Here is a 22530-nt window from a genome sequence, read left to right on the forward strand (position 1 = left end):
ATAATAATAATATCAGCGAACATTCCAGAGCCTTACTGTGTGGCAGGCACTAGTCCAAAAGCTTTATATGGACTATCTCCTTCTGTCCTCATCACAGCCCTCCGAGCAATAGACTTGTCAGCCCATTTTACAGATGAGGAAACCAGAGCCCAGCGAGGTGAAGGGACTTTCTCATGGTCTCATGGTGAGGTGGGTGCCACCTTGCTGCTTTGCATGAAGGTTGGGAGATGGGGCAAGGTCGTGCTGGGCACTTAGTTGACGGTCAGTAACTGGGCACTCCTGCCCCAGCCTGGCAGGGTGAGGGCAGGTCCTGAGGCTGCACTTCCAACCCTACCTGCTGCCTCTCTCTGCTTGGCTCCAGAGCTGCTGGGGGAAACCCAGGTGGGTGTCCCTCGCCTGTTGCCTTTCACCCTAGAAGGCAGGCCATGCCCTTGCAAGTTGGTGTGAGGACGAACCTGTTTGGGAGCCCAGCCCAGGTGGGAGCAGTTTGGAACTGACCCGTGCTCCCCTCCCCCTCCAGCCCTGGCGTCTCCCCTCTTCCTCTCCCCAGGAAGTGAGGGTGTGCCCTTCTACACAGGGTGAGTCCCAAGCCAGGCAGCACCCCCAGCCAGCAGCCTCTGACTCACCCCAGCTGGGTGTGGGGGCCTCCAAGGCAGTGTCCGCCCTGGGGAGGGTGGAGGCTGTGTGTGCCAGACGAGACCTCTCCTCCCCCTCTGGCTCTGGGACAGGGGAAGCACATGACCCATGGCCCGTGGTGGGAGCAGATCCACAGGCTTGGAACCCTCCCGGGACAGGGCCTGTTGAGAGCGGCCCCTTCGCACTCCCTGGGAGAGCACTGGAGGGCCAGCCTTCCCATCTCCGGTACAGGAGGGGTGCCAGCCTCCTGCCTCCCCTCCTGCTTGGGAAGTTTTCCCGGCTCAGCCTTGTTTGTGCTTTCACAAAAGGCTCTCTGTGCCCTGTTTACCCGCAGCCCGCCTGCCTGCCGCCCAGGTGTGGGAGCCACGCCAAATCCCTGTGGGCCCACATGGGGTCTGGTGCGTGCTGGGGGGTCTCTCTCTGGGACAGAGTGGGCAGCTTGTCATTTCTTGACTCCTTTCCCTGTCTTCGAGAAGCATCCAGGGGATGTGGACTGGGGCTGAACCTAACGACTGGCTCTGAGAGCAGATGGTCAACTCTGCCACACGGGGTCCTGAGCCTGGGAGGGTTTCCAGGTGTTCGAGGTTCTACCAGTCCTGGGGGGTCCTGTGGGTCTCCGAGTGATCTGGCCCTTGCTCAGAGACATGGTGCTTGAGGCTCGGCCCTCACACAGGTCAGTCCCCATTGCATTCTGGGAGGGTTATCTGTGATGGCAGGTGGGACCGTGGAACGACAGCCTGAGTGTGCCCTGTGTTGTATTGACACATGATGCCTTATCTTATTTTTAATTCTCAACGATAACCCATTTCACAGCTATAACCCATTTTAGGCTGTAATATTTTAGGATATAATATTTCCATCTTGCAGTTGAGGACATAGAGGCTCTGAGGCCCCAGTGAGGCAGTGGTGGGGTTGGCATTTGAGTTGCCCAACTCTGGGGTCTGAGCTCCTCCCCGCTCTGCTCCCAGGAGGTGAGGACTGCAGGCTGCTGAGCGTGAGTGTTACGAGGCAGGGCAGGGAGGATGAGGCTGACCTGTTTCTAGTATACGGATGGCAGCTACTCATAAATTCTTTTATCATCCTGAGAAACCACACAGTGAGGAAGGTCTTTTGATTGATTTCCAAGCAGTTTTTCTACTCATAAACATACCAGATTTAAATAATGGAAGAATGTGTAATATAGACAGCCCTCTACGGTCTTACCACGAGTAGACTTAACTATATGTAGTTCTATGCATAGCTTTCTAAATTCTTTTCTGTACACAGTAATAAGTTTGTTATTGATATAATTTTATTTTTTGAGAAAGAGTCTCACTCTGTCACCAAGGCAGGAGTACAGCAGCACAGATTCGGCCCACTGCAACATGCGCCTCCCGGGTTCACGCGATTCTCCTGCCTCAGCCTGCTGAGTAGCTGGGACTACAGTTGTGTGCTACCATGCCCAGCTAATTTTTTTGTATTTTTAGTAGAGACGGGGTTTCGCCATAATTGGCCAGGCTGGTCTCAAACTCCTGACCTCAAGTAATCCACCCACCTCGGCCTCCCAAAGTGCTAGGATTATAGGCGTGAGCCACCGTGCCCAGCCATCATTCTTGTTTTAAAAAATTGCCGGGCATGGTGGCTCACGCCTGTAATCCCAGCACTTTGGGAGGCTGAGGCACACAGATCACAAGGTCAGTAGATCGAGACCATTCTGGCTAACACGATGAAACCCCGTTTCTACTAAAAATACAAAAAAATTAGCCGGGCATTGTGGCGGGTGCTTGTAGTCCCAGCTACTTGGGAGGCTGAGGCAGGAGAATGGCGTGAACCTGGGAGGCGGAGCTTGCAATGAGCAGAGATCATGCCACTGCACTCCAGCCTGGGTGACAGAGTGAGACTCCATCTCAAAAAAAAAAATTATACCAGTAACAGACCAGGTGCAGTGGCTGACACCTATAATCCCAGCACTTTGGGACACCGAGGCAGGTGGATCACTTGAGGTCAGGAGTTTGAGACCACCCTGGCCAACATGGCGAAACCCTATCTTTACTAAAAATACAAAAATTAGCCAGGAGTGGTGGCATGCACCTGTAGTCCCAGCTACTTGGGAGGCTGAGGCAGGAGAATCGCTTGAACCCAGGAGGTGGAGGTTGCAGTGAGCCAAGACCACACCACTGTACTCCAGCCTGGGCGACAGAGTGAGACTCTACCTCAAAAAAACAAAAAAAAAAAAAAAAAAATATCATATTTCCTAATTTTTTTTATTGTGGTAAAATACACATGACATAAAATTTAACCATCTTAACCATTTGTAAGTGTACACTTCAGTGGTGTTAAGTACATTCATATTGTGCATCCATCACTACCACCCATCTCCAGAGCTGTTTTCATCTTGCAAAACTGAAACTCTCTGCACCCATTAAACGCTCACTCCCCATTTCCTGCTCCCCCAGGCCCTGGTATCCCTTCTGCTTTCTATCTAGTCACTTATGTGAAGAAGTGAAATCAAAGTATTTGCCTTTTATGACTGGCTTCTTTCACAGATAACACATTTTATGTACTGCTCAGCAACATTCTTTTATGCTTAATATCTCTTAGACGTATTTGGGGTCACTGCATACACGTCTACAAGGAAGGTGGCGTTATTCCTGATTTAAAGTTGTAGAAGCTCAGGAGGCTGAGGTAGGAGAATCACTTGAACCCGGGAGGTGGAGGTTGCAGTGAGCCAAGACCGTGCCACTGCACTCCAGCCTGGGCCACGGAGCGGAGCAAGACACTGTCTCCAAGATAAAATAAAATAAAAAATGTTGTAAAAGCAGAGGCTTGGCCGGGCGCGGTGGCTCAAGCCTGTAATCCCAGCACTTTGGGAGGCCGAGGCGGGTGGATCACGAGGTCAGGAGTTCGAGACCATCCTGGCTAACACGGTGAAACCCCGTCTCTACTAAAAATACAAAAAAATTAGCCGGATGTGTTGGCGGGCGCCTGTAGTCCCAGCTACTCGGGAGGCTGAGGCAGGAGAATGGCGTGAACCCGGGAGGCGGAGCTTGCAGTGAGCTGAGATCGCGCCACTGCACTCCAGCCTGGGGGACAGAGCAAGACTCCGTCTCAAAAAAAAAAAAAAAAAAAAAAAGCAGAGGCTTAGGCTAAACAGTTTGCCTGGGGTCACAGAATTATTTCTTGCTGGAGCTGGATCTGAACCCACATGTCCCAAACTCCAAGTCCTTGCTCTCTCTGCTCCCTGAGATCCACCTGTGCCTGAGGGAAGGCTGGGGCTCTCTGGGTTACTCATTTAACCCCCAGGCACAGAGATGCCCTGGCCCTGGCTAGGAACCTGGTCCCATTTGTCCAAGGCACCTGCTTGAGCTGCCTTGTGGGAAGGGTCTGTTCTGCATGATGCCCACTTCTACATCTCCCTGGGGGCAGGGCAGGACCAGGTAGGGAGTGCTTACCAGTTCTGCAGGGTCCTCAGGGGCCGAGGAGCAGCAGCTGGAAGGAGGAGCTGCCTCTGCTGCTCTGGTAACCTGGTAAGGTGCGGTAGCTGCTGCTCCCTGCTGAGCCTTTGCCTGTGTGAGGTTGGGGAGAGCACTGGCCATACAGGGTAGGAATGCATGATTGTTTCGGTGAGTTTTGTGTGATGAAATGGTTTAAGAAAAGTAAAAAAACTAGAACAGATACATCCGTATCAAGAACTCAGCTTTGTCAGACTTCAGTGTTTTGCACTGTTTCAGATACACACACACACACACGCACACAACGCCCACACACGTGCAGGCACACCCACACTTGAATGTGCGCAGGCACTTAAGCAAAATATTCCAAGCACAGTTGAAGTCCCTTCTCCATTTTCTTCCCTCCCTAGATACAATCATTATCTTGGTTTGGAGACTTTCCGTGCATGCTTTTGTATCTTCGGTATACTTGGGTATACACCTTGTAGAAAACCTTATATAACATATGCATCATCTACAACTTGTTTTTTGGATCAACATTGCTTTTGAGGTTTATCCATATTGATACATGTTGCTACAGTTCATTAACTTTAATTGATTTAAAGCATTTCCATTGTATGATTAGAACAACGTATCCTTTCTCCTGTTGATGAACATGTGGGTCATTTCTGATTTTTTGCTATTACAAACGATTCTTCAGTGAGCATCCTTCTGTGTGGTTTCTCACTTACATGTGGAGCAGCTCTCTAAGATGCATAAATAATAAGGAGAGGAGTTGCTGGGTTGTAGAGTATGTGCATCCTACCCTCTCTAAGAGCTCACAATTTTTGCCAATTGGGGGAGTGAAATGATAGGTGATTGTTTTAATTTACATTCCTTGATTACTAGCAAGGCTAAGAATTATTTCGTACATTAGTTCCATTTGCATTTTTCCCCTGTGAATTGCCTATGCGTATATTTTGCCATTTCCCCTCATTGGATTGTCTTTGTCTTATTTATGCAGGATTTCTGTATTTATTCTGGATATTAATCTTTTCTTTTTTCTTTCTTTTTTTTTTTTTTTCTGAGCTAGAGTCTTGCTCTGTCGCCCATGCTGGAGTGCAGTGGTACAATCTCTGCTCACTGCAACCTCCGCCTCCTGAGTTCAAGGGATTCTCCTGCCTCAGCCTCCTGAGTAGCTGGGACTACAGGCATGTGCCACCAGGCCCGACTAATTTTTTTGTATTTTTAGTGGAGATGGGGTTTCAGCATGTTGGCCAGGCTAGTCTCAAACTCCTGACCTCAAATGATCCACCTGCCTCAGCCTCCCTAAGTGCTGGATTACAGGTGTGAGCAATTGTGCCTGGCTGTATTCTGGATATTAATCTTTTGGTAGTTTTAAACTTTGGAAATAACTCTTCCTAGCCTGTGGCTTCTTTTCACTTGTTTATTATTGTGTCTTTCGATGTATGTTTTAACTTTAATGTGATCAATACATTACGTTTCCTATAAGGATTTATACATTTTGTGGTAAGATATTCCTGTCTTAATGACATTAAGATAGTCTCTGATTTTTCTTTTCTTTTTGAGACAGAGTTTCGCTCTTGTTGCTCAGACTGGAGATCTCGGCTCACTGTAGCCTCCACCTCCCTGGCTCAAGCAATTCTCCTGCCTCAGCCTCCCGAGTAGCTGGGATTACAGGTGCCCTGCACCACACCTGGCTAATTTTTTGTATTTAGTAGGGATGGGGTTTCACCATGTTAGTCAGGCTGGTCTCAAATTCCTGACCTCAGGTGATCCTCCCACCTCGGCCTTCCAAAGTGCTAGGATTACAGGCGTGCACCTCTGTGCCTGGCAAAATAATCTTTTTTCTTAATTATGAGTAACAAATGCTTATAATAAAAAAATAGAGGGCAGGGGCAGTGGCTCGCGACATTGCACTCCAGCTTGGATGACAGAGTGAGACTCTGTCTCAAAAAAAAAAAAAAAAAAAAAAGATAAGTTTGGGGTGAAAAAGGATAATAAACAGCAGTCTAATCTCACTTCTAAGATTGTTCAGTGTGTGTGTAATTTATGGCAGAGGGGTTACCTACTTTTTAGATTTAACATACTTTGAACATTTCCTCTGGTTATCAAGTGTTTTGTTCTTATGTACTTTTGGGATTGCATAGTATTCCCTTATCTGATCATTTAGTAAGTTTTTTGTTTGTTTGTTTGTTTGTTTTTTGAGACGGAGTCTTGCTCTGTCGCCCAGGCTGGAGGGCAGTGGTGTGATCTTAGCTCACTGCAACCTCCACCACCTGGGTTCAAGCAATTTTCCTGCCTCAGTCTCCTGGGTAGCTGGGATCACAGGTGTGCGCCACCATGCCCGGCTGATTTTTGTATTTTAGTAGAGATGGGGTTTCACCATGTTGGTCAGGCTGGTCTCAAACTCCTGACCTCAAGTGATCTGCCCAACTCGGCTTCCCAAAGTGCTAGGATTACAGGCGTGAGCCACCACACCCAGCTGTTCATTATTTTGTATCTTGCTTTTGTCCAAAATGGCAGTATGTGAAGAGCTACTTATTCCACCGAACAGACCCTGTCACTGCATTCTCATGGCTTCTTTTTTTTTTGAGACAGGTTCTCTGTCACCCAGGCTGGAGTGCAGTGGTGCAATCATAGCTGACTGCAGCCTTGACCTCCTGGGCTCAAGCAATATTCCCACCGCAGCCTCCTGAGTGGGTAGAACTACATGCACTGCTAATTTTTTGGTAGAGATGGGATCTCACTATGTTGCCCAGGCTGGTCTCGAACTCCTGAGCTCAAGTGATTCTCCCGCCACGGCCTCCCAAAGTGCTGGGATTACAGGTGTGAGCCACTGCGTCTGGCCTCTGGTAGCTTCTTCTTTTTTTTTGAGGCAGAGTTTCACTCTTCTTGTTGCCCAGGCTGGAGTGCAATGGCATGATCTCAGCTCACCACAACCTCTGCCTCCCGAGTTCAAGCGATTCTCCTGCCTCAGCCTCCCAAGTAGTTGATCTAGTAGCTTCTTTAACCAGGGTGTGTTTATTGTCCACCTACTGCTTGCCAGGCCCCACCTGTCTCTTTACCAGGTGTCCCAGAGCCCTCTGATGGTTTTCCTTCTTCCATTTCCCAACTTAACTCTCGAACGCACTTTTCATGCACTCACCAGGTGTCTCCTGAAGTCAGGGTTGCTCTGGCAGGGCCGGGCCAGGCCTATTTTGCTCTCCACTTCCTGTTCACATCCACCCGCAGGCTTTGGCTGGTCCTGGCACACTGGATGTGTTGAATATTTCAGGCCCTGGCCTTTTAGCAGCCCTCTGAGGCAGGGCCTGTCTTTAGCCCCATTCAAAGAAGGGGTAACTAAGGCTCAGAGAGGTGAAGTCACCTGCCCACCATCACAAGTAGCAGAGCCAGGCTGGCCCTGGCCCGGCCGTTGCCTCCAAGCTCATATAGGCTTGCTCTCTACTGACCTGGGCTCTCACACAGATAGTTTGGGAAGCCTCATTTCTGTGATCTTCATGATAGTCCTAAGAGCCTGCAGGGCATTTGTCACCTTCCCCCATGTTACAATGGGGAACCAAGGTGCTGGATAGCCCCCTCCCTCTCTGCCAGCTGGAGGCCAGAACAGTCAGGACAAGGGGTGTCTGTGATGGTGGCAGCAGCTCTGCAGTCACAGCCCAGCAGTCTGATAAGGGGGTGGGCAGATGAGGGGGAAGGAGGAGTCCAGGCTGGGCAGAGGCCTGGGCCCACCCACCCCTTGGCCCATTTTTTACACAACGTGGACACATCTTTAACAGGTTTGCTGCTCCTTTCTAGACAGGGAAACTGAGGCCCTGGGAGAGAAGCTGCTCCACAGCTCTGCCAGGATGCAGTGCCAGCTGAGAGGGCTGAGCACAGGGAAGATAAGCAAGGGCACTTTCCATAAGGCAGAGATAGCCCAGCCACCCCCACCCCCCGCCTCAAAGGCTCCCTTCCCTTCTGGGGCATTTCTGACCACACCCAGGTGCACCCCAAGAAGGGCTCTCGGTGGGGTCTGCTCCATCTGAATGGCCCACCCTGGAGGTGCTGCGTGTCTGGGCCCACTGCAAATCCAGGTTCGAACGCTGCCTGTCACTTACAGGCAGTATGAAGTTGGGCAGAAGACTTCTGTCTCCGAACCATTTCTGTGGTTATAAAATGGACACCTTAAAAAAAAAAGCCTTAACAAAAGGATATTCTCATATGTGTTAGAACATGGTGAGCCTTGAGGACATTATGTTAAGTGATAGAGCCCGTCACAAAAGGACAAATACCTTATGATTCGACTTACACGAGGTCCCTAGAGGAGTCAGATTGACAGAGAGAGGAAGTGGGATGGAGTGCTAGGAGGCGGTGGGGGGAAGGGGTGTTGTGTTTAAGGGGTGTGGGTTTCAGTCTGATGAGATGAAGGGAGTTCTGTGTATGGTGGTGATGGTTGCACAACAGCGAATGTGCTTCATGCCACTGAACTGCACCCTTGAACATGGGTAAGATGGTACATTTTCAGTTACGCGTGTTTTATGACAGTCTAAATAATTGAGGGAAAAAAAATGGACGTGGAAACAATGGGGACCTCCTGGCTCGGTGCCGGGGAGAACCTGGCCTTGGCCTTGGTTGTCTGTTTCTGAACTGGAACTGCTCTCTTGTGGGTATCTGGTCATCTGCAGTCCTGAGCTCCTGGGCGCGTCCTTGCACTGGGCCCCTCCCTGTGGGGGATTCCTCAGGGCTGGGCAGGGAAAGGAAGGGCCCAGGCTGCCTGGCTTTAGCTGACTCCCCTACCCCAGCCCCAACCCACATCCACCTGAAACTGCTGCCGGCCTCTCCACCACACCTGGGGCCCACGCCCTGCAGCGCCCCACCCTACCTTGTCCCCTTTCAGGCGCTCTCTGGGAGAGACTCTGAGTGTATCGAGTCCTAACAATTGACTCTTGTCCTCAAAGAGAATCTGGCTTCACTAAGTGCTGAGGAGGTGGAGGAAAAATTATACCAGCCTGGGCTGACTGCGCCCCACTCTGCACAAAGCACTTTAAAAGCATTTGGGGGCTGGACACAGTGGCTCACGCCTGTAATCCCAGCACTTTGGGAAGCTGAGGTGGGCGGATCGCTTGAGGTCAGGAGTTCGAGACCAGCCTAACCAACATGGTGAAACTCTGTCTCTACTAAAATACAAAAATTAGCTGGGCATGGTGGTGGGCGCCTGTAATCCTAGCTACTTGGGAGACTGAGAGAGGAGAATCGTTTGAACCCAGGAGGCACAGGTTGCAGTGAGCCGAGATCATGCCACTGCACTCCAGCCTGGGTGACAGAGTGAGACTCCGTCTCAAAATAAAAATAAAAATAAAAGCATTTAGTTCCCAAGACTTGCCGGGTGCAGTAGCTCATGCTCGTAGTCCCAGCTACTTAGGAGGCTGAGGTGGGAGGATCACTCAAGTCCAGGAGTTCGAGGCCAGATAGGCAACATAGCAAGACCCCATCTCTGAAAATTTTTTTTAAATTAGTCCAGTGTGAGGCCCAGCGCAGTGGCTCACACCTGTAATCCCTGCACTTTGGAAGGCTGAGGTGGGCAGATCACGAGGTCAGGAGCTCGAGACCAGCCTGATCAACATGGTAAAACCCTGTCTCTACTAAAAATATAAAAATTAGCCGGGCATGGTGGTGCACGCCTGGAATCCCAGCTACTCCAGAGGCAGAGGCAGGAGAATCGCTTGAACTCAGGAGGCAGAGGTTGCAGTGAGCCTAGATCGTGCCACTGCACTCCAGCCTGGGCAATAGAGCAAGACTCCATCTCAGAAAAAAACAGACCAGGCACAGTGGCTCACGCCTGTAATCCCAGCACTTTGGGAGGCCGAGGCTGGTGGATCATGAGGTCAGGAGATAGAAACCATCCTGGCCAACATGGTGAAACCCCGTCTTGACTAAAATACGAAAAATTAGCCGGGCATGGTGGTGGCGCGCCTGTAGTGCCAGCTACTCGGGAGGCTGAAGCAGGGGATTGTTCGAACCCAGGAGGCGGAGATTGCAGTGAGCCCAGATCGTGCCACTGCACCCCAGCCTGGCAACAGTGTGAGACTCTGCCTCAAAAAAAAGAAAATTTTTAGTCCAGTGTGGTGCTGCACGCCTGCAGTCCAGCTACTCTGGAGGCCAAAGTAGGAGGATCGCTTGAGGCCAGGAGTTTGAGACCAGCCTGGGCAACATAGCAAGATCCTGTCCCATTTAATTAAAATAATTCCGTGGCCTCCTCCCAGCAGCCCTGCGTGGTATCATGCCCATCATGTATGTGAAGAAACTGAGGCTGCAAGCAGTGAGGAGCTTGTCCAAGGTCCCACAGCAAGGCTGCCAGAGTCCAGGCCCACACCTTGATGCTGGCTTCCCCTCTTCATCCTCGGCAAGAGCCGCGTGGGAGGGAGCCCACCCCTGCAGGGGGCAGGCAGGTGGCTCTGACCACCTGGCTGGCTCCTGTTGGGGTGGGGCTCCTTTCCCCACACCCTTGGGAACTCAACCCTGGATTTGGTGCCTGCACCCTCTTTCCTGATCTCCCCCGAAGCCCCATCAAAGGGGGGCAGTGACTTGTCCAAAATCACACAGCAGAGGACAAGGAAACAGGTGCAGCTGGGGGTGACCCCTCCGGACAGGTTACCCTCACCAGGGTAGGCCCAGGCACCAGCCAGGCCAGGCCTGCGAGAGACTCCAGTCCAGGCCCTTCTCAGCTCTGCAGCCAGCCCCAGGCTCTGCCATTGGAACCCCAGGGCCCTCCTCCACTCCTCAGACAACACTCAAACTGGAGAGAGGAACTGAAGCAGAAGTCCCACCTTGATAATTTTTTTTTTTTTTGCCCCCGCTGGACCTAGCCAAGGGCTGAACAGAGTCCAGATGTTCCCAGACCAAGCGTGGAGTTGGGGCGGGTGGTCAGAATCAGACCTGATTGGGACGGTGTTTCCTGCCTTGGGCAGGTGGTTTTGCCTCTGTGAGCCTCAGTTTCCCTCACCTGTGTGACTGAGCTGGGAACACTTCCGGTCTCAGAAGGAGGAGTCTGCGTGGCGCAGACAAGCCCCAGGTCGGCGGGGCTGGGGCGGCTCCTCACAGAGGAAGCAGGTGTTTCTGTGAGCGAACACACCCCACTCCCTGAACACGAGGGAGGTGTTGCAGTATCATTGTCACCACATCCTGCCCGCTCAAACAGCCGCGCCCACCCTGGCTGTCTCATTCCAGACTCGGGGGCAGGCAGGCTGCTGCATGCACTGGGCTCCTCTCCTCCTGCTTCTGTTCCCCAGTCTTTAGGTCCTGGCCCTGGATGGGGACTCCAGGTGTCCACGTGTCTCAGTGGAGGCAGGGGTGTGATTCAGCAGGCTCTCCCAGTGCCACTTTCTTTCCCAGCAGTGTAGGTGGTGCGTGGACCCAGCTGGTCATTAGAGGGCCCGGGCCTTCCTGTGGGGCGGGTGCTTGCCCTGGCCCGTGAGTCCTGGCATCACTAGGAGGGCTGACTTCTGGCCTGGAGCTGCCAGCCCAGGGCGGGCGGTGGTGTCTGCTGGCCCCTTGGTGACCTGAGCGCTGGTAATGCTGAGGGGCGGGGAAGCTGCACTCCTGGGCCCATTTCTCTTGGCACTGCCTGGGTGAGACCTTGGGCAGGCGGAGGGCAAGTCCCACATGGTGGCGAGGACCTGAGCCCGGTGGTGGGGGGACAGGCCTGCTGGCTTTGTTCTTACTCTACTCTGCCACTTAATAGCAGGGTGATGTTGGCAGGTGATGTCACCTCCCTGAGCCTTAGCACCCCCATCTGTGGGATGGGGCTACAGAGGCCTGGCCTCTTGGGCATCAAGGATGACCCTAGGAGGGCCTAAAGGGGAGGCCTGCCTGGTGCCTGACACACTTCCAGGCCCTCAGCACCAGCTGTGGCCATCATCACCCTTGCTGAGTGCCCCATTCCACCTGCCTCACATGGGGTCCTGCTCTGCCTTCCTCCTGTCCTCCCCATCCCAGCGTAGCCTAGAAAGATTGGGGCTGGGGAGTGTTTGGCATTTGCAGAGAGGTGCTGTTCTTTTTTTTTTTTTTTGAGACAGCATCTCGCTCTGTCACCCAGGCTGGAGTGCAGTGGCACAATCTCAGCTCACTGCAAGCTCCACTTCCCGGGTTCACGCCATTGTCCTTCCTCAGCCTTCCAAGCAGCTGGGACTACAGGCGCCTGCCACTATGCCTGGCTAATTTTTTGTATTGTTAGTAGAGACGGGGGTTTCACCGTGTTAGCCAGGCTGGTCTCGATCTCCTGACCTCGTGATCCGCCTGCCTCGGCCTCCCAAAGTGCTGGATTTACAGGCGTGAGCCACTGCGCCCGGCCCGAGAGGTGCTGTTCTTAAAGAGATCCTAACTAGGCCGGGCACGGTGGCTCACGCCTGTAATCCCAACACTTTGGGAGGCCAAGGCAGGTGGATTGGTTGAGGCCAGGAATTCAAGACCAGCCCGGCCAACATGGCAAAACCCTGTCTCTACTAAAAATACAAAAATTAGCTGGATGTGGTGGCGGGCGTCTGTAATCCCAGCCACTTGGGAGATTGAGACGTGAGAATCACTTAAACCCAGGAGGCAGAGGTTGCAGTGAGCCAGGATCATGCCACTGCACCCCAGCCTGGGTGACAGAGTGAGATTGTCTCAAAAAGGAAAAAAAAAAATGTTTGTTACTATTCTGGTTATTAACATTATCAGTAATCAAAGAAAGGTGGCCCATCATCTGGGCACCCCGTTCCTCTCTTAAAAGAAACAGACACATTTGACACAGGCATTTAAAACTTGGTTTAGATAAAAATCTAGATTCTGGGTTACAGTGTAAAGTAAAAATTGAGTGTAAAGTAAAAGCACAATTTTGCCAGGCACAGTGACTCACGCCTATAATTCCAGCACTTTGGGAGGCCGAGGCAGGTGGATCACCTCAGGTCAGGAGTTTGAGACCAGCCTGGCCAACGTGGTGAAAGTCCATTTCTACTAAAAATACAAAAATTAGTTGGGCGTGGTAGCGTGTGCCTGTAATCCCAGCTACTTGGGAGGCAGAGGCAGGAGAATCACTTGAACCCAGGAGGCAGAAGCTGTGGTGAGCCGAGATTGTGCCAATGCGCTCCAGCCTGGGTGACAGAGCGATACTCTGTCTCTAAATAAATAAATAAAAGCACAATTTATTATAATACACAGAAAGGGCTGGGTGCAGTGCCTCACTCCTGTAATCCCAACACTTTGGGAGGCCAAGGCCGGAGGATTGCTTGAGGCCAGGAGTTCGAAACCAACTTGGTCAACATAGCGAGATCCTGTCTCTACAAAAAATTTTAAAAATTAGCCGGGCATGGGCCAGGCGCGGTGGCTCACACCCGTCATCCCAGCACTTTGGGAGGCCAAGGCAGGCAGATCACAAGGTCAGGAGATCGAGACCATCCTGGCTAACACGGTGAAACCCTGTCTCTACTAAAAATACAAAACAAAGTTAGCAGGGTGTGGTGGGCAAGTGCCTGTAGTCCCAGCTACTTGGAAGGCTGAGGCAGGAGAATGGCGTGAACCTGGGAGGCAGAGCTTGCAGTGAGCTGAGATGGCGCCAATGTACTCCAGCCTAGGCGACAGAGTGAGACTCCGTCTCAAAAAAAAAAAAAAAAAATTAACCAGGCATGGTGGCACACACCTGTAGCCCCAGCTACCTGGGGGAGACTGAGGTAGGAGGATTGCTCGACCAGGAGGTTGAGGCTGCAGTGAGCCATGATCATGCCACCGCGCTCTAGTTTGGGCAACAGAGCAAGATCCAGTCTCTTAAAATAAAAATTATAAAATTTTGCCGGGCGCGGTGGCTCAAGCCTGTAATCCCAGCACTTTGGGAGGCTGAGGCGGGCAGATCACGAGGTCAGGAGATCGAGACCATCCTGGCTAACACGGTGAAACCCCGTCTCTACTAAAAACACAAAAAATTAGCCGGGCGTGTTGGCGGGCGCCTGTATTCCCAGCTACTCGGGAGGCTGAGGCAGGAGAATGGCGTGAACCCAGGAGGTGGAGGTTGCGGTGAGCCGAGATCGCGCCACTGCACTCCAGCCTGGGGGACAGAGAAAGACTCCGTCTCCAAAAAAAAAAAAAAAAAATTATAAAATTCTAAAATACACAGAAAGGACTGGAAGGTATTATTCAGTGAAAAGTTAACAGTGTGTAACCCTTGTGGGGATTGTAAGGGGGATTCTTTTTTTTTTTTTTTGCTGTTATGCTTTTTTACAATTTTCCGTATGTTCTCCAGGGAACATCTAGTACCTTATCCCTCCGTGACAGCCTTACAGACCATTGTAAGAACAACGAGCCTTGGCCGTGTGACCACAAATGGCCACGGAGAGGCATTCTCACAGAAACCTTGCTGTGCGCCTCCTGTGTGGCACGGGCTGGGTTTCCTAATGTGGCTTCTCAGCCAGTGTTTCCCAAGCTTGGCCAATCATTAGAGTCACCAAAGTTATGTGTTAAAAATCAGGTTCCCAGCCGGGCACGGTGGCTCACTCCTGTAATCCCAGCACTTTGGGAGGCTGAGGCAGGTGGATCAGGAGGTCAAGAGATCGAGACCATCCTAGTGAACATGGTGAAACCTCGTGTCTACTAAAAAACACAAAAATTACCTGGGCATGGTGGTGCAGGCCTGTAGTCCCAGCTACTCGGGAGGCTGAGGCAGGAGAATCGCTTGAACCCTGGAGGCAGAGGTTGCAGTGAGCCAAAATGATGATGCCACTGCACTCCAGCCTGGTGACAGAACAAGACTCTGTCTAAAAAAAAAAAAAAAAGAAAAATCAGATTTCCAGCTTCTCTCCATAGTAGTCAAACTAGACTCTCTCTGAGAGAGCCTGCTGTTGCTGCTGTTGCTGCTGTTTTTCATTCCTTTGTACACACGCAACCAGAGATGATTTTACGTTAAGGCCTCTCTGTGATCACCCAGTTTGTGGGGGAGGAGAGCCTTATTCTTAATCCCCTCTCTTGAGGCCGCTCCCCCAGGAGCCTGTCATTAAGACCCACTGTGTGACCTTTGGTCTTCCGAGTGCTCCCAGAATCTTGTGCACACATAACTATATGCACATGTGGAATTTTGTTGTTGAGACAGGGTCTCTGTCACCCAGGCTGGAGTACAGTGATGGGGTCATAGCTCACTGCAGCTTCGACCTCCTGGACTCAAGCGATCCTCCCACTTCATCCTCCCAAAGTGCTGGGATTACAGGTTAGGATTACAGGCGTGAGCCACCGTGCCAGCCCCCATGTGGAATTTTTTTTTTTTTTTTTTTTGAGTTGGAGTTTCACTCTTGTCGCCCAGGCTGGAGTGCAATGGCACAATCTCGGCTCACTGCAACCTCCACCTGCCGGGCTCAAGTGATTCTCCTGTCTCAGCCTCCCGAGTAACTGGGATTACAGGCACCCGCCACTACGCCAGGCTAATTTTTTTATTTTTAGTAGAGACGGGGTTTTACCATGTTGGCCAGGCTGGTCTTGAACTTCTGACCTCAGGTGATCCACCCACCTCAGCCTCCCAAAGTGCTGGGATTACAGACGTGAACCATGTGGAATTTTTAAACCTTGCTCTTTGTTTTATGGAAGTGAGTTCATGTTGCACCCCCTCTGCATGTTGCTTTCTTTCCTCGTATTTTGCGGGAATCCCTCCAGCCCTTTGCTGCAGCTTTACAGCAGCTGGTTCCCAGTGAACTGGGAGTTTTAAATGTGTCCCTCTGGTCAATCTGTTCATTAAATAGGTGGACTTTACAAAGGAGTTCCCGAATGCTCTTACTGGAATGCAAGGGATGGGGCAGAGAACCCTGAGGCTGCACTGGGGATCTGTCTAATCTCACTGTGCTCAGTCTTCCTGTGTATTAAATGGGGAGCCTGCCCGCCTCCCCCAGGGTGGTTTCCCAGCCAAGTGGCCACATGCTTTCTGCAGAAGGGCTGATAAGTGGGCTGCCCTGTGGAGTGGGCAGGCTTTGGCTCCCAGCTGGATTTGAGGTGGGATTTTGGACAATGGAAGAATTTTCATTGTCTTCTTCCCCTGACCCCTGGGTCCTAGGAAAGCCAGGCCACCCTGTGCTAACCCTGTCCTATGGATCCCTTTTAGGTTGAACCATGATTCCGGTGACAGAGCTCCGCTACTTTGCGGACACGCAGCCAGCATACCGGATCCTGAAGCCGTGGTGGGATGTGTTCACAGACTACATCTCTATCGTCATGCTGATGATTGCCGTCTTCGGGGGGACGCTGCAGGTCACCCAAGACAAGATGATCTGCCTGCCTTGTAAGTGGGTCACCAAGGACTCCTGCAATGACTCGTTCCGGGGCTGGGCAGCCCCTGGCCCGGAGCCTACCTACCCCAACTCCACCATTCTGCCGACCCCTGACACGGGCCCCACAGGCATCAAGTATGACCTGGACCGGCACCAGTACAACTATGTGGACGCTGTGTGCTATGAGAACCGGCTGCACTGGTTTGCCAAGTACTTCCCCTACCTGGTGCTTCTGCACACACTCATCTTCCTGGCCTGCAGCAACTTCTGGTTCAAATTCCCACGCACCAGCTCGAAGCTGGAGCACTTTGTGTCTATCCTGCTGAAGTGCTTCGACTCGCCCTGGACCACGAGAGCCCTGTCGGAGACAGTGGTGGAGGAGAGTGACCCCAAGCCGGCCTTCAGCAAGATGAATGGCTCCATGGACAAGAAGTCATCGACCGTCAGTGAGGACGTGGAGGCCACCGTGCCCATGCTGCAGCGGACCAAGTCACGGATCGAGCAGGGTATTGTGGACCGCTCAGAGACGGGCGTGCTGGACAAGAAGGAGGGGGAGCAGGCCAAGGCGCTGTTTGAGAAGGTGAAGAAGTTCCGGACCCATGTGGAGGAGGGGGACATCGTGTACCGCCTCTACATGCGGCAGACCATCATCAAGGTGATCAAGTTCATCCTCATCATCTGCTACACCGTCTACTACGTGCACAACATCAAGTTCGACGTGGACTGCACCGTGGACATTGAGAGCCTGACGGGCTACCGCACCTACCGCTGTGCCCACCCCCTGGCCACACTCTTCAAGATCCTGGCGTCCTTCTACATCAGCCTAGTCATCTTCTACGGCCTCATCTGCATGTACACACTGTGGTGGATGCTACGGCGCTCCCTCAAGAAGTACTCGTTCGAGTCGATCCGCGAGGAGAGCAGCTACAGCGACATCCCCGACGTCAAGAATGACTTCGCCTTCATGCTGCACCTCATTGACCAATATGACCCGCTCTACTCCAAGCGCTTCGCTGTCTTCCTATCGGAGGTGAGCGAGAACAAGCTGCGGCAGCTGAACCTCAACAACGAGTGGACGCTGGACAAGCTCCGGCAGCGACTCACCAAGAATGCGCAGGACAAGCTGGAGCTGCACCTGTTCATGCTCAGTGGCATCCCTGACACTGTGTTTGACCTGGTGGAGCTGGAGGTCCTGAAGCTGGAGCTGATCCCCGACGTGACCATCCCTCCCAGCATTGCCCAGCTCACGGGCCTCAAGGAGCTGTGGCTCTACCACACGGCAGCCAAGATTGAGGCGCCCGCGCTGGCCTTCCTGCGCGAGAACCTGCGGGCGCTGCACATCAAGTTCACCGACATCAAGGAGATCCCGCTGTGGATCTATAGCCTGAAGACGCTGGAGGAGCTGCACCTGACGGGCAACCTGAGCGCGGAGAACAACCGCTACATCGTCATCGACGGGCTGCGGGAGCTCAAACGCCTCAAGGTGCTGCGGCTCAAGAGCAACCTGAGCAAGCTGCCGCAGGTGGTCACAGATGTGGGCGTGCACCTGCAGAAGCTATCCATCAACAATGAGGGCACCAAGCTCATCGTCCTCAACAGCCTCAAGAAGATGGCGAACCTGACTGAGCTGGAGCTGATTCGCTGTGACCTGGAGCGCATCCCCCACTCCATCTTCAGCCTTCACAACCTGCAGGAGATTGACCTCAAGGACAACAACCTCAAGACCATCGAGGAGATCATCAGCTTCCAGCACCTGCACCGCCTCACCTGCCTTAAGCTGTGGTACAACCACATCGCCTACATCCCCATCCAGATCGGCAACCTCACCAACCTGGAGCGCCTCTACCTGAACCGCAACAAGATCGAGAAGATCCCCACCCAGCTCTTCTACTGCCGCAAGCTGCGCTACCTGGACCTCAGCCACAACAACCTGACCTTCCTCCCGGCCGACATCGGCCTCCTGCAGAACCTCCAGAACCTGGCCATCACGGCCAACCGGGTGAGTGGCCCGGCCACGGCTCTGCGTGTGGGCTGGCGGGTGGCCTGGCCGGGGCCTGTGGTGGGGCGCTCGGCAGGCTCAGTGTCCTGGGACCGTCGATGCCCCTGAGTGTGGAGTCCTCACCTGGGGTTTACAGAACCATCCAGGATAGAAGCTCTGTTCAAGAGACAAGACTCCTTGGGCCCCATCCCAGGCCTGCTGAATCCGAATCTCTGGGCCCTGGGCCTGTCTTTGCTCCAAAATGTTGCAGTTCTCCTGCCTGGAGAGACTGTATGGCCAGGCAAGGTCTGTCCCCCAAGGTGACCTTGAGCCGGGTTCCTCTTCAGCAGGGATGTGCGTGGGCAGGAGGTCCCAATCCGGGGGTTCTCTCGTAAAGCCAGGTGGTGGGAGTCAAGACTTAGCTTGGAGTTTGTGTCTTCCTCAGCTTGTTCCCAGTCGGATTTGGAGGCAAGGAGCCAATCCGGGTCCACCCAGGACAGAAACTGTGTGGGTGGCCAGTGCTGGCTGAGGGGAAGCCTTGGATGGTCTCTGCACCTCCCAGCATCACTCACACACCTTTCTCCACTGCATTTGGTGGTGTCAGAGGCAGAGTTGGGCTTAGATGGGGCTAGCTTGTCACTGCCTGCCTTTCTGAAAAGGAAATTGTGCAAATCATTGTCACTGGGAGTTTGGGAGGCCACACCTTCGACATACTTTCAAGACTGTTGGTGGTCTGTGGGTGCCAGTCTCTTACTTGGCTGGGGAAGCCCCCATCCAAGGGCCCCTTGGTGGAGGCAGGCAGTGTGGATGGAGGGCTGGGTACTCCTGTGGCTCTGTGGTCTGGCCTCTGAAATAGAAACAAAGCCACTGCCATTGTGGGGAACGTCCCTCTTCCACCCCTCCTGGGGACCTGCAGGTCTTCTGGGCCTCACATCCAGGTGGAGATTCCTGTAGTGAGACATGTGGTGGAGGAAGCCTGAGGCCAGGGGCTGGGAGACAAGGGAGAGCCAAGCCAGCCACCCTTCTGCCCCCGACACAGCAGCAGCTGTCGGGCCCCTGCGAACTTCACTAGGGATGCCACCAAGTTCAGGAGGCTGAAGAAGAGACCCGGAGTTGACCAGACACAGTGGGTCACACCTGTAATCTGAGCACTTAGGGAAGCCAAGGTGGGATGGTCACTTGAGCTCAGGAGTTCCAGCCTGGGCAACGTAGGGAAACCCCATCTCTACCAAAAATAGAGAAATGATCCAGGCATGGTAGCATGTGCCTGTAGTCCCAGCTATTTGGGAGGCTGAGGCAGGATCACTTCAGCCTAAGAGTTTGAGACTGCAGTGAGCTATGGTTGTACCACTGTACTCCAGCCTGGGCAATAGAGTGAGACCCAGTCTCAAAATAAAATGAAGAGCCCTGGAGCCAGCCAATGAAACATGGGGTTTATTTGGGGGAACTTAACTTACAGGGCAGTCCAGCAGCAGTGAGCCAAATAGGAAAACCGCTCCTGCTTATAAAAAGCGTGCAGCTCGGCCGGGTGCGGTGGCCCAAGCCTGTAATCCTAGCACTTTGGGAGGCTGAGGTGGGCAGATCACGAGGTCAGGAGTTCGAGACCATCCTGGCCAACATAGTGAAACCCTGTCTCTACTAAAAATACAAAAAAATTAGCAGGGCGTGGTGGCAGGCGCCTGTAGTCCCAGCTACTCGGGAGGCTGAGGCAGGAGAATGGTGTGAACCCGGGAGGCGGAGCTTGCAGTGAGCCGAGATGGTGCCACTGCACTCCAGCCTGGGGGACAGAGCCAGACTCTGTCAAAAAAAAAAAAAAAGCGTGCAGCTCATAGAGCATTTTCACTAAGCACCCTCCCCTCGGCAGCTTCCGTGTGGCAACCCGCATTTCTTAGTTCAGTTGTTGCTTTTGGGTGCATCTGCCATGCAGCAGCCCCTGTTGGTTTCGTGGGCACCTGCTCTGTGTTCACCCTGTGCCAGGCATGATGCACCTGTCCTCCTCCCACCAACCTGCTGAGTCCTCCCAACAGGAGCTGTCTGTAGCATCCTCGGGCACGGAGGGAGGTGGCCCCTGGAATGCCCTGTCTGTCCTCCTGGGCCCCAGGACAGGACACACCTTCTCCAGCATCACTCAGACTAGATGCTTCAGGCCCTCCAGATGCCTGCTGGCTTGGAAGCCTTCCTCCCCTCTTCCCCAGGGCTCTCTTACTGCAGAGCAACCTGCAACCCACATGTATCAGGGATTTTGACAAGTCCTTATCTCCGGCCACCCCATATTATGACTTGAGCACAGTGGGAGAGTGGACCAGGGCAGGGTTTTCTCTTGTAGTTTCGGGACAGGCCCACTGAATAGGAAAATTGGAGTCCCCTGGGGAGAAGCCACATTTGGGAAGCACGGAACAAACCCAGCCCTTTAATCTATGGAGGGGGAGACCCTGTGGCTTCCCCATAGCACAGTGCTGCCCTTGATAAGCTGGGACTTCCTCATAGCTCCTGCCATGCCTGTCCTGTCGTGGGTGCTGTGCTGGGGCTGTCCTCCTGGTTGGGGGAGGGTTCAAGCCTCCAGCCTGGCTCCCCATCCTGTCCCCCACCCCCAGCTCCTCCCACCAAGCTTGCCTGTTAAGTGTCGTGCCTGCTGGCTGAGGTCACCCCTCAGGAAAAGAGCTGGCGGCAAGCACGCTGTCCCAGAGGAAGGAGACCCTCTGGACACCCTGTTTAGCACACGGCTTAATCACATCCTGTCCCCACCCCCTGGAACACCAGAACCTTAATAGGGAAAACAGTTCACTTGGGCCAACCCCAGGCAGGCCCCGCATTCTGAGTGGGAGGCCTGAGCCCCTCTTCCTCCTCACTCGGGCTTGACGGCTCCTTCTCAGCCACCTTGGCCTGTGGTGACCAGGTGGGGTGGGCGTGGCCTGCCCAGGCCCTTGTGTGCTGTTTCTCCAGATTTATACTCTTGCTGATGAAAGCCTTGACAAGACAGTATTCATTCGTTCACTCGTTTACTGATTTGTGCAAATTGGTTTTTTTGGGGTTTTTTTTTTTTTTTGGTAGAGACAGGTCTCACTGTGTTTTCTAGGCGGGTCTTAAACTCCTGGCCTCAAAGCCTCCCACCTTGGCCGCCCACAGTGCTGGTATTACAGGCATGAGCCACTTCGCCTGGCCTTTGTGCGAATGTTTTTTGAGCACTCCTAGAATCCAGCTATGGAGCAAGGCACCGGGGACACGGGGATGAAGAAGGCCAAGTAACGAGGCAGTTAGCACAGTGCGTAGGCGCTCTGCTGGAGCACCAGGTCCCTGGGAACACAGAGGAACAGGTCCCTGAAGAACGAGGAGGAGGAAGCCAGGTGGAGGGGAAAGGGACAGTCTGGGAGGTTCTCGTGGGGAGGAGCAGTGAGATGGGCTGCCCAGGAATGTGGGCATCCTGGAGAGCAGAGGTGGGGCTATGGGGGGGGGGTGGATGGCAGGGGGGTCCTGTCCTACACCTCAGTTTCAATTGTCTCTTCATTTGTTTAACAGCCGATCCCTTGCCAGCCCATAGGCTCTGATGACTAAGACCTACCTCTTTTGTTCAAGCAAATGTTTACCGAATTCCTAGTGATTGAGTGGGTGAAGGAATGAGCTGACTTGCAGCATGAGGTTCCTCTTGACGTAGTGTGTGGGGTGGGGTGAGTGAGAAGTGGGAGAGTGGAAGAGAGCTGTTAAGAGACCACGATTAGCCATCAGGTGAGGCCACGGGGCCTGGCATGGCCAAGGCAGTTAGGGATGGAGAGACATGGACGGATCTGGGAGATGCTGGAGGGGGAATCCAAAGGGACGGGAGTTGATGGTGGGGGTGGTCTGAGTGACTCGGGCTTTTTTGCGTGGATTGTTGAGACTGGAGGAAGCACAGGTTTTCAGAGGCCAAGGTGTGTCTCGTGTCAGGTGTCTGGGGCTCTGGGATGTCCAAGAGACCATCTTGAATCCACCTGAAGCCCAAGGAGTCACCCTTTGCAGGCTCGTGGGTGAAGAGGGGTCCTTGACACGGTCACTGTGGAGAGCAGAGAGAGAGAAGGACAGGAGTCTGCAGAAGAGGAGGGCGAGGCCAGAGCGTGGGGCACATGGGGCCTGGGGAGTTGGCTGGATTAGAAATGGGTGACTTTGGCCAGAGAGTTAAGGGTGGACGGGGTCATGGAGGCGGAGTGAGGAGAGAGACAGCGGCTTTCCTGCGGTTAGTCAGGAAGGCCAGAGA

At 53.1% G+C, this 22530-nt stretch overlaps 1 protein-coding gene across 1 annotated transcript in view; it reads left to right on the top strand.

Annotated features, from left to right (window-relative positions):
* Nucleotides 1-22530, top strand: part of LRRC8A (leucine rich repeat containing 8 VRAC subunit A) — a 38418-nt gene that overhangs the window by 9888 nt on the left and 6000 nt on the right. The window contains exon 3 of the mRNA XM_032165334.2: nt 16159-18323. Coding sequence (XP_032021225.1) covers nt 16167-18323 — 2157 coding nt within the window. The 5' untranslated portion in view covers nt 16159-16166. The remainder of the gene's footprint in view (nt 1-16158; nt 18324-22530) is intronic.

The sequence above is a fragment of the Hylobates moloch genome, unplaced genomic scaffold (assembly GCF_009828535.3).
Source record: "Hylobates moloch isolate HMO894 unplaced genomic scaffold, HMol_V3 SCAFFOLD_10, whole genome shotgun sequence".
In the NCBI taxonomy this organism is placed as follows: domain Eukaryota; kingdom Metazoa; phylum Chordata; class Mammalia; order Primates; family Hylobatidae; genus Hylobates; species Hylobates moloch.